At 37.2% G+C, this 13,071-nt stretch overlaps 1 protein-coding gene across 1 annotated transcript in view; it reads right to left on the reverse strand.

Moving 5' to 3' along the window:
* Positions 1–4,167: 4,167 nt before the first annotated feature.
* The window catches only part of LOC120515106 (neuritin-like), a 43,651-nt gene continuing 34,747 nt past the window's right edge, over positions 4,168–13,071 (reverse strand). The window contains exon 3 of the mRNA XM_039735835.1: positions 4,168–6,356. Within this exon, the coding sequence (XP_039591769.1) occupies positions 6,131–6,356 (226 nt within the window). The 3' untranslated portion in view covers positions 4,168–6,130. The remainder of the gene's footprint in view (positions 6,357–13,071) is intronic.

The following is a 13,071-nucleotide window of genomic DNA, read 5'->3' on the forward strand; positions in this document are numbered from 1 at the left end:
AATCTCATTATATGCAGATGACATGGTACTGTATATATCGGACCCAGAAAATTCTGTGCCTGCAGTCTTAGCAGCACTCACAGAATTTCAAAAGCTCTCTGGTCTCAGAATTAATCTGAATAAAAGTGTACTCTTTCGGTGAATTCGCAAGCATATAATATTAGATTAGACACCCTTCCTTTTATCATTGCAGAACAGTTTAAATACCTCGGGGTAAACATCACAAGTAAACATAAAGCTCTTTATCAACAAAATTTAGTCGTCTGCATGGAAAAAATTAAACAAGACTTGCATAGATGGTCAACCCTTCATCTCACACTAGCTGGAAGAATTAACACTGTTAAGATGAATATTCTTCCTAAGCTCCTTTTTATTTCAAAACATACCAATATACATTAATAAATCGTTCTTTAAGCAATTAGATTCAACAATAACCTCATTTATTTGGAATTCTAAACATCCACGCATCAAAAGAGCGACCCTACAAAGACAAAAGGCAGAAGCGGCATGGCTCTACCTAACTTCCAGTTTTATTACTGGGCAAATATACAGTCGATAAGAACCTGGACACAAATAGAAGAACATACACAGGCATGGACGCAATAGAAGTAAAATCCTGCAGTACTTCTTTGTATTCCTTGCTTTGTGCTCCAATAAACACGTTATCGGCAATACACTAATAACAATTGTGCTCCACTCACTTAGAATCTGGAACCAATGTAGAAAGCATTTTAAGACGGAGAAGCTTCTTTCTGTGGCACCTGCAAAGAACCACCTCTTTCAACCCTCACAAACATATGCAGTTTTAATATCTGGAAAAATTTGGAATTAACTTGCTTAGAGATCTTTATATAGACAAGCGTCTTTGCATCCTATGAACAATTACATTCCAAATTTAACATTCCAGCTACAAATTTCTTTCACTATCTTCAAATCAGGAACTTTGTTAAACAGAACCTTCCAGATTTTCCTCATCTTGCACCCTCATCCACGCTGGAAAAATTATTGCTCAATTTCAAGGAGTTAGACTCCATCTCTACAATATATAAAATCCTTTTACAATCCCTTCCTTTCAAAGATCCAAGAGGACACTGGGAAAATGACCTCTCAATTAATATATCAGAAAAGGAGTGGAAAGTAGCAATGCAGAGAATTCACTCAAGCTCCATATGCAAAGCATACAATTATACAACTCAAAATTATATATCGAGCACATCTGTCTCGACTAAAACTCTCAAAATGTTTCCAGGGCATGATCCAACCTGCGAGCGTTGCAACCAAGCCCCAGCCTCACTAGATCACATGTTCTGGGCCTGCTCCAAATTAACATTATTCTGGACAAAAATTTTTAATTACCTCTCAGACAGTCTTGGACTCACAATCCCTCCTAACCCATTAACAGCTGTGTTTGGGGTTCTTCCAGAGGGTCTTAAAGTGGAGAAAGACAAACAAATTGTGATTGCATTCACTACACTGTTGTACGCAGACTTATTCTGATAAACTGGAAGAACCCAAACTCTCCTCTTTTAAGTCAGTGGGAAACTGATGTGTTATATTATTTAAAATTGGAAAAAATCAAATACTCAGTTAGAGGATCTGTGCAGACTTTTTTCAAAACATGGCAGGATCTAATCAGTAATATTTTGAAATGATTTTATAAAGCACAGAGAATTTGTTGATTTAGGTATTTTTAAAAGCCTTAAATTTTACACCGTTTGGCTTGCTCTCTCTCTCAAGGGTGGGGATCGATCTATTCTTAACATAATTTTTTTTTTGTAAAAACTTGATTGCTATGTATTGATTGTAATAAAATTAATAAATAAATAAATAAAATAGGTTGGTCATCTAGCATTCTGAAGAGGATTACTTGTGTTTTGTTTTGTGTATTGTATTTACCCCATTTGTTGACACCCATTGCATGCCAAACCTACTTGGATGGGGGTATCTCTCTGAATTGCTTTTCCTAAGATCTTTCCCCACAAGGGTTTATTTTGGGAGTTTTTTCTAGTCTTCTTAGGAAGTCAAGGCAGGAGGCTGTCAAAAAACAGGGCCTGTTGAAGTCCTTTAAGGCATTCCTCATATGATTTTGGGTTTTCCCCTTACTATACATTATGTTCATTTTTAACACATGCAATGTGCTCTCTGTACAAGTGACACACATTTGTATGTTTAATAGGTTTTTTTTGGACACTTTATGACTGTAGACAGTTCATCATAATTAGATGGGTGTTGGACCAGGTTAAGAAGAGCATTGCATTGGTTTAGAAATGAGGCACTCAGTGGACTGTCCAGTTGTTACCACCAAGTTTTAAGCAAATAGTCATTCATGGTTGTCTCCAGATTCATATATTATCTCACTAGCCCAGCAAGACTAGAACTGCAAGGACATTTAGGGGCTGTTTAGGGAAGTTCCAGTGAGCATTCCTAACCCTGGGAGGCTTCCCTGGATGGGGCCTAAAATCTCTTTTCAGCTAGACCTCCATAGGAAGTTAGCTGAACAAGAGCTCAACTGGCAGAAGAGAAAAAAGGTAAAAGACCTGTGAAAAAAGGAATGCAAGGTAAGAAAAAGGAGTATCTGTGAGGTGAAAGGAAACCTAGCCAGTCGCATAATGACTTAGGAATTTTGAGTACTTCCATCACAAATGTTGTTAATTTTTTCCCTTTTATTTTTTAATTAAAGTAAAAAATACCTTTATATATACTAAGGTCTCCTTGGCATTCATTGTGGGCTGAAACATTTCAGTGTGCTCCATTGTCTACACAAATAACTTTATTCACCATTTAAAAAGAAAGGGATAATAACAATATAAAAGTGGTAGCAAAATTCAGAGGACGCTGATAAAACCAAATAAGACCTGATGATCTAACTTACAACCATTAATGTGACATGAACCACACATAAAGATCAGTTTGTAATAGAAATATTTAATAAATTGATTTATTTAGATTACATAGACTTTTTTATTTTACATTCCCTTTCCATAAAGTACATTGTTTCTTATTCAAATGAGCAAATGTTTTATTTAAGTTTTTCATGCCATGATGCAGCATCCATTTCTTTTTTTCTATTAAGACAACTGAACAAAATTCTACCACAGGTGTTACTTCTGTTAGATGGCACTGCACATGAATACATCCTGTATGTGGCTAAGTCCAGGTCAAAGTAAGCCTTTTGGCTCTGACACCTATCCACAAATTTTCATGTAAAAATGCAGACATTTGTCTCTATTTAACCTCTCATTCACAATACACCAGTATTTTCAAGCAACAAAAATGAATACTTTTGAAAAGGCCACCCAGCATGGCATTTCAGTGGAGATGGATGAAAGCAAAGATGTTTAAAAACACAGGCTCCGATGCACTCTGATTGGCGTGTGCTTATTACATGGCTCTTCCCTGATTGGAGCCTGCCTGGTTGGTCACCCTTTAAAAAGAAAAAAGAAAATTCCGGCATAGCAGGCATAGAACAGTTGTGTTCCATGGCGCTTGTTGTGCTCTTTCTCAGTATCTATCTAAATTGCACTTCATGATAGAGTTGCCTGTTGTATATGTGTTCAAACTGCACTAGAGCGTTCAGTGTACAGTAATCCCTCGCTATATCGCGCTTCGACTTTCGCGGCTTCACTCTATCGCGGATTTTAAATGTAAGCACATCTAAATATATATCATGGATTTTTCGCTGGTTCATGGGTTTCTGCGGACAATAGGTCTTTTAATTTAGGTTACATGCTTCCTCAGTTTGATTGCCCAGTTGATTTCATACAAGGGATGCTATTGGCGGATGGCTTAGAAGCTGCCCAATCAGAGCATGTATTACATATTAACTAAAACTCCTCAATGATATAAGATATGCTTCCCGCGCTGTGCTTGTTTGCTTCTCTCTGTCTTTCTCACTCTCTGCCTGACGGAGGGGTGTGAGCAGAGGGGCTGTTTGCACAGAGGACACGGACGCTCCTCTACAAAATGCCGCTTTATTGCGGTGCTTCTGTATACTTAAAAGTACGTATTGATTTTTTGATTGTTTGCTTTTCTTAGCGAGCGCTCTCTCTGACATTATCTGCTCCTGACGGCGCTCTTTTGAAGATAAGATATAATAATGTTAACAGGGTGGGAGAGTTTATAAGGGCTTAAAATATATAAAAATAACCATACAAACATATGGTTTCTACTTCGCGGATTTTCACCTATCGCGGGGGGTTCTGGAACGCAACCCCCGCGATCGAGGAGGGATTACTGTACTTGAAATGCCACATCGTGGGTCTTCTGACTATACATGTACAATACACACTCTTATTGCACAATACATTTTGGGAAATCTGAGTATGACAAAAAAAATCAGCTCATGAGACTGCTCATCCCACAAGACAGCCAACTGAAATTTCTGACGTGACAAAAATGTTTTCGCTCGGGCAACAGACCAGTCATGAAATGCAATCAGGCATCGCATCTACTCTCGCACTGCACATGAAACAACAGCCAATGAAGTTCAAATTTGAGTTGACTCAGAAAATCAGTCAGCAAGTGGAAATTGGATTTAAAATCATGCCAAAATTGCATATTGTATCTCTGGATTACGACATCTATGCTGAACGCATGTTCAGTGTAGATGGATGATTATGTCATTTTTGGTCGTTTTAGTATGGATGAGAATAGTTTCATAAAAGATGTGAAAATGCTAGTGGGCACAAAGATTGTTTTTTTTTTTTTTAAAAAAAAAACTCCATTCTTAAATGAAAATGCAGTAGTGTGGACATACTATAGCCTAAGAAGAAGGTAGGAACAAAAGGGCTTGAACAAATGGATCTGTTCTATTGCTTCATTTTCTGTTCTGACTGTTTTTATAATAAAGACATTAATTAACAGCCATTGTCTTTCTTTAATTTTATGCTGCTTGTTTATTCACCATTTATTTTATGTTTTCAGACTGCATGTACACTGCAAAAGGAATTGAAAGTCATTTTTTCAATATTAACTGGATTGCTTTTGCAAAATATGGATTACAAGGCCCAGAGCAACCACTGGACATTCTACTTTCCTTATACCTTGATGGTCACAAAAAGTCACAGCTTTAAGCATGACAATCTGTACTAAGAAGTCAAAGGCAGAAATAAAATTGTAAAAAGTGGCAACATGACCACAGCTGATTTTACATTTGCAGTCCATGTTGCAATGACAATAGCCATAGATATGTGTCTGAATGAAGGTGGAGATAAGGGGAAGATGAGAAGTTCATTATAGCTCATTCTGAATAGTAACCATCTTTGTACACTACAACAAGCTACTAGTAAGCAACCATGCATAGAAATCTCCTGGAGAACCATAATGAAAGATCATGACCACCCAAGAACATTATTGCCACTCTAATAGGTTTCTTATTATCTGTGAGCTCAGTAAACAAACAAATCCAGGGACATCAGACTGCAAAGAGAGCTAGAGTGGAGCTGCTCTTCCCAGTGTTGCAGCAAGTCACTGCTTTATGTTAGCTATGGGTAAGCTAGTCTCATCCGGCCATGCCCATTTACACCATTTAACACTCAAGGGAACCATCATTTCTACATTCTTAACTTCTGAGTTGTTTTCTGTTTTTGCTGTTCAGGAGAGGTGACACTCTCCACTATGTATTTATGCAGGCCTCATTTCTAAAACTAGTCACATGTCTATAACTTCTGTTACTCTCTTCTGCAGAGTAAAATCTAACGCTGACTATAACTTTTAACCAGGATTAACTCCCCATATTATTTCGCTACAATTATTTCAATGATTGCTGTTCTATGCTTACATTTTGATTTTACATGATGATTTTGCTATTTTTTCACAGTTATTGTGTATTTTACCTTAAAAGCATTGAAAATTGAGCTCTAGCTGCTTGCATACTGAGAGCAGGTCTGTGGGCAAGCGGGTTTTTTTTGCTAACTTAAATATTCAAAGATATGGACAGAAAATTCATTGGTCAATAGACAGGCTACTCTTAATTTTTATTGAGTCGATCATGAGCATCCGTTCCTGTGACTCAAGATGAAGATCTGCTCAAGTAAGTACTTTGTGCACTGCAGCCCATGTTGCCCTGCACTGAGGGGATGGCTGGTAGCCTTGAGGTGTTGGCCAAGTGGACACTCGGCTAATGTCATATCTAAAGTGCCAGCCAAACTAGAGTAGCAGGAAACAGCACCAAGAAATTTCCAGATCTGATCAGCCCCATGAGCCTTGGGGCCGTGTTAGGACTGCATAGGTCAAACAGACTTCCTTGGAACCGAATTTTCTTGGACTCTTCTTTCAATGTCTCCCAGATCTTTCCCGCTTCCTCCTGGCACTCTGAAAGTGCAGCTGTGGCACATGTATGGAAGGTTTCCCAGTGGCTAAAATGAAAATAACATTTCAAGAGATTAGCCTCCCAAATACTGTCAATATCAGTGAACATTGTAATATTATATATAGATCTTCTTCCTTCCGTGATAAAACTTATTAACAATTGGACATCAGGTGATCTAAAAAAAATAGATATACAGTACACATTTTCTGCTTGGCACAAATGTCAAACTAATAATATGCGAAAAAAGTATATAGCCTTATCAATATACAATAAAATATTTAGATAGTTATAATTTTCAGAGGGTTCATAGACTTTAATTCCAGATATTTTAAAGTGTCAGACCATGCTTGACTCTTTTTACTCATTATGCCCAACTATACATTTTCACACATTTGCCAATGAAATTAAATATGACAAGTTAGACTAGACAATTGTGCAAGTTTCACTGCTAATAAATTTAAGTTCATAAATTTTGATTGAGACTTTCCATATTAAGGCTGTGAGCAGTATTAGATGATGTCTGAATTATAATGTCTCTATACTAGTGAGACAGTGTGTTCCTAATAATCCAGAAAAAAATAAAAAGATTTGAATGAAAGGATTGCCTAAAGAAGGCGGCACATTAAACAGCCTCTAGTAGGAGGGAATGCCAAACATGATTACTGCAGTTTCTGATTTGTCGCCTGAGAATGTCAAATTACATAACTAGAAATAGCAGGGAAAGAAAAATTATGCAACTCTGATGACTTTCCAGCACAGTTTTACATTTCCAAAGCATCACAAATTCACCCCTTTTTCTGATAGCAAATAACATAATGCCTGACAAAGCCTGTGCTGTTCGATTTTATCGGGGTGAGTCATAGACTGGTTTGACTGAGTCACTGGGTATGTCAAACTACACAACTGGTTGTAATGGGAGCACCCAATAACTGCCTCCGACACTTGCTGGGATTATGTAAATAAATTCTGCAACTGAAAATTGCTGGAAAAATCGTGTAATGTGACAGGGCCTTATGTTAACTGTGAAAGTAAAAGGTAACTTGTCATTGTTTAATGCCTTTTACACTGTTCATTATATAGAGGTGAAAAAAAGAGTATGTGTAGTTAACAGATAAAAACAGCCTACGTTACATTTCAAACTCAAGTGGTACTATGTCCTTCCCTGATGAATGTGTCTGTAACTCTATTTCTGTCTAAATAGATCTTTAAAAATGTCAAAGTCAGAAGAGGAAACAAAAGCACAGAACAATGCTTTTCAAATGAAAAACCTCCTCATATATATATATATATATATATATATATATATATATATATATATATATATATATATATATATATATATATATCACGCTTTCAATCAGGCTTATTTTAAAACCTACATATATTTATCAAACTTTAATGTGATGTTGTTAGATTTTCAGATTGTTATTCCATTTTTAAATTATAAACTAAAATATCAAGAAAGTCATTCATCGAGCATAGTGGACCTCAGTTTAACAGGAATACTCCAATCAGTAAGAGAGTAAATATTTTATTCTCATTTTATGATTTTTGACTCCGTTAAATAACAATTCATTTTTCTTTTACATATTTATAGAATTTCCTGATTTTTGACTCCAATAAATAATATTTTTTCTTTTGTACATTTACGGATTTTACTAATATTCGGGTTGCAACTGGCGGTTGGCCCCCCTAATGTATGTATATATATATATATATATATATATATATATATACTAGCCATTGCCCGTGTAGTAGTAAAACAGGACAGGACTTTAAAAATCAATAAACAAAAATGTATTGCTAGCTAAGTGGAGGCAAAGTACACTCCGAAACACAGAGGTAGACTGACTCCCCACTCTTGACGTCATGCTTCCCCCTCCCTTTAGCCACTGTCTCATATTTGCTCCTGCATGCGAACTATGATCCTTAGTGCGATGAGAGAAGTCGCAAAATCAACTGGAATGTTCAAGCAAATTCTAGAAAAAAACCTGAACTAAATCCGTTAAGTAGTTCTGTCGTTCGCCAGTCTATGAATAAAACACATAGTTACAATACATGTATTTGTAGCATATATTTGTAGATAAGTTATAGTTAATATTGTTAATTAGATCTTCACTATAATCAATCTGTTTATCTGTTGGTGCTTTAATTAACTTTTTACTTACTCCTTTCTGACAGGGCCAAAGTATCTACTGATTTTCCAGGCAGTCATTCTTTTATGAGGTTAGTTCCCAGGTTTAACATTTTGTCATTCGCCAGGCTAATACAGTGGAGCACTTCAAAAAACTGCTGAAAACACATTATTTTAACATGGCCTTCTCATAACTTCACTGTAATTTAATCCTGCTACTCTGTATATCCAATTCATTATAATAACTATTCATGATGGCTCTAAAATCTGTATTAACCCCTACTCTCTCTTCTGTTTCTTTTTCTGGTGTCCTTTTGGTGGTGGCTTGCACCACCACCATCTACTCAAAGCACTGTGATGTTCCAAAAGTGATGGATGGATTAAAAGCCAGAAGTCTGCATGACCATCATCATCAAGTCCGTCCGTGAGAACCCTAAATACAAAGAGGACTGTTTCATTTATGTTAGGTAGAATGCACAGAAGGGGACTGGGTGGTCTCGTGGCCTGGAACCCCTGCAGATTTTATTTTTTTCTACAGCCGTCTGGAGTTTTTTTTTTGTTTTTTCTGTCCTCCCTGGCCATCAGACCTTACTGTTTTTCTATGTTAACTAATGTTGTCTTATTTTAATTTCTTATTTTGTCTTTTATTTTCCTTCATTATGTAAAGCACTTTGAGCTACTTTTTTGTATGAAAATGTGCTATATAAATAAATGTTGTTGCCATGATATCCAGTCATTTTTATTTATTATTGCATTGTGGTGTATAATTTTTTTCATCGTTTATTGTTTGAGTTTCAATTTTATTCATACTTCATAACCTTTTTGTAGCCTTTTTTTCCCATGACTAAATGCAATTTTTGCAACTATGGACAACATCAGCAAAACCACATGTGTCAATATGGTGACAAACTAGATGCCTAACAACAAGAGACTGCAATACATTCTCATTAAATATTTACTAACAAATTAAAGAAAATCCCTGTTCTCTGTCTCTCTCAAAAACCTTAAAAAATATGATTATGAATTGCAGCTTTCCAAAATATGTGCATCTTTATTCTCTTTTTCTCTGGTACCCAGAAGTAATATAGCATGATTAAAAGGCATCCATCATTTTTATCAAAACAACTTTTAAAAGGCAGGTACAGCATGTTGGTAATGAAAAAGCACACTTTTGACCTATAAATAATACAACTCCTCTGCAGTACAAAAAGTGGGATTTAATCCTGTAAAATGTTTTGCAGGATAGGCTTCTTAATACTAGCTGAATATCACACCTTACTTATGTAGTGTTGCTCACCATGAGTATCCTGTTATGGCTACGCTAGAAATACCCTGATTTTCAGCAGATGGAAAGTTCCCACAGGATAATAGACCATATGACAGAGAATGCATCATAAAGATGATGCCACAAATATAATAGCGACTTTAACTTAGTGGAGGTGCTAGCATTATAGATATTGAAAGGGGTCTCAGAGTATGCTGTGTTTGAAAATATATTTGAAAATTTACCAGCTATTTATGATAACTGCTTAACCATACAGAAGCTCAGACATGCAGCCGCTGTTCTCTGAGGAGCTTAGGGCCACTGTAGCAGGATACCTGACACTAGCCTATTTTATGGAGATGCTAGTCATATTAATCAGATTTCAAGACAGCCATACTCAGTTCTAGTGCTATTGGTTAATCGGATTTAACAGAAGTAGTGTTGATCACCAAATTTTGCCAAAGCATAATTTGCAACAAATTTGATGTTTGTGTTCACCCTTGTTTGTCGAATTATTTACTGATAATTCACCTGGTTTAGGAGAACCTTTTTCCCCAGCACTCCATAGTGCTTTATGAGGCCAGCGCATCATCCCCTGGAGCTGTAACAGCCAAAATTTGATGGGATTGCCCACCGGGTATATGATGCTGATCATTTGCATTACAGATTCTTAGTTGTAGAATAGATAAGTAAATAATGCAGGTTCTCATAAGTGCATTTTTAAATAACGCAAACAGCATAATTAATAAGTTATCTCTGCTAGTTGCCAAATGAGCAGGTCAATCCTTGAATTCCATGTCAGTATAAAAGAAGGAGGCATGCGCCCTATGCATGCATAATTAGCCATGTGGAGATAGAAAACAAACCTTGAAGGAGCCTGAAGCCCCTGCACCCCCAAACTCAGGGTAATCTATAAAATAATAATAATAATGGAAGATTTATTACAATTTTCAAGACATTTCTATCATTTTGATTGAAGAATAGTGCCAAGCATCAGCACAGACAGTTTGGAGAGCCTTTAGCATGACTTCAAAAAACAGAATGAGCCAGCGGCTTCAGTCATGATGGGCTATTTGATTTTTCTGCTTTTAAAAGACTTTCAGCATTTCTGTTTTGTTTTGACAAAATATATGATTGTACATCAATGACTGTATTCTTCCTTCTTTGATGTCACAGAGGTACGGTTGTGCAGTGGTTGGCAATGCTGCCACACAGCTTAGGTCACCAAAATCCGTCCTGTATAGTTGGCAGACTTTTCCCTAGCCCATGGGGACACTTTAAAGATGATTGCATCATTATAATCCAGTCAAATTTACTTCAGTTAGGCCCTCCCCATTGACTTCAATGCATTTCACCCAATTTGGTGATATTCACAAACACTTCCGTGATTTTTCTGAATTTCACGTGAAGCGAAAACTGTGGAGTTCACTATTTAACTAACTATGTACTTTTATGTATACTATATTTGAAGTTTTGTTTGTTTTGTTCTTTTTTACCACGGGCTAATATTATTAGGTCAGTAAGGCTTCTTATTCTTGAACAAGCTATACAAAATTGCCCATGAGTAAAGTATCCTTGTCACAGATGAATTTGCACTTTTCCTACTGATTAACCTTGGCTTTTGTTGATGGTCATTCCAAAACTGAACTTTTCAGAAGACTGTATTCTTATGAATTCAAATGAGTAATCGGTAGGAATACTGTGAATTTTGAACATATATTATTATGATCAGTAATGGCGGACTGCACGATGATGTGCAGTGAATACATTTGACTTATAGTTTTCATACTCTTTCTCTATACATTTAGCATTCGTTTGCTCAGAGGTTGATGTGCATGCTGCTTCCATAATAAGCATGAGCATGCTTCCATCAGTTCTTGTCACCCTAGAGGCCCACTTCTTCTCTTCTTTCTTTGACATCTTTTCACGTTAAAACTGATTAAGTCAGTTTTTGTGTTGCAATTACTTAGTATGTTTTTCTTAATTTTTCACTTAAGCTGGCACTTAAGTCTTCAATCTGTTTAAAGAATGATTTAAGATATGAAGAGGTAGAGGAAGTGACGGTGAAGGAGGTAGGGATGAGAAAGATGCACCGCACGGCCACCCTGCTGCCGACAGTTGATTCTACAATAACATAAAATAAAAATAAAAATATAAATAAGTGGACAGTAGATGTCACGTATTATATGTGTACCAAATTTCAGGTCAATAGTTCAAACAGTTTGCGAGCAACAGATGATTTAAAATCCTGGGCAGACAATCGGACAGCTACAGTAGAGTATTACATAAGAAGACTAGCTGATTAACCAGTGGCTTCGTTCACTGAGTGCAAGGAATAAAAATAAAATATAGGATATAAATTATTAAACAGTAAAACATTAACATGCAAGAAATAAAGATACATTGAGCAGTACTGGAGTGCTTTCGGGTAAAGTACATTTTAAAGGCGCTATAACACAACAGGTAAGTAGCACTAACAGCAGCTTAAATGTATTTGGATCATCTCTCGGTAGCAGATCCCTTATGAAAGGTAATACATGACCGCTGTGGTATAGAAATTACATTTTCTATGCGATCCTGCAAATTTATGCCTGACAACATTGCACTATGTGCCTGCGATTTAAGAGAATATTCATTATTCTGAGAAATGTGGACACTGCCATTCCGTGCTTAACGGGCAGAAGGTCCAAACAATTTCCAAGTCCAAAACTTAACATGAAGAGGTCGGTACATCTTTTTAGATGTAAATCTGTGGTGTAGCGGGTCCACAGTACACGACAAAAGGTCCATTTTTAAATAAATAATCACCACACTCGTGGCTTAGCGAGGGGGCGTGGTAGTGTGGCTGAAGTGGTTCTCACCTAAGTGCACAGATAAGAAACTGTCCACATCCGTGATTGTTCCTGGGGCTGCTGATTTGGCACAGCTGCCATGCCCTCTTGATAAATAGAAGTGCGAATTGCATAGAGGGGAAGGAAAAGAAAGAATGGATGGGAGGTTGCAGGAGGAAAAAGCAGGAAGCAGTAAGGAGAGAGAGAAAGCCAGTGCAGGAGAGCGAGTGAGTGAAGGCTCGCATGCAGCTGTGCAGGCAGCCTGGGTGTTTGGCTGACACCCGGGGTGTAGTAGTTGTGATCACTCCCGCAGAGTTTGTTTTTATGAAGGACGGGAGTGACCGGAAGGCGGATGACTCTCCGCATTAGGCCACGGAAGGCAGCGGGAGTTGGGACTTGGGACGTGGTGTCCCCAGTGTGAGAGCCTTGTTCGTTGGGGAATCCCAAGTCGCTGTTCGTAGAGCCTACCGGAGCCAAGGATCGGTAAGGCGACTGACCAGCAGGAGAGTGGACAGAGGGCCAGCAGCAGATA

The sequence above is a fragment of the Polypterus senegalus genome, chromosome 14 (genome assembly GCF_016835505.1).
Source record: "Polypterus senegalus isolate Bchr_013 chromosome 14, ASM1683550v1, whole genome shotgun sequence".
NCBI lineage: Eukaryota > Metazoa > Chordata > Cladistia > Polypteriformes > Polypteridae > Polypterus > Polypterus senegalus.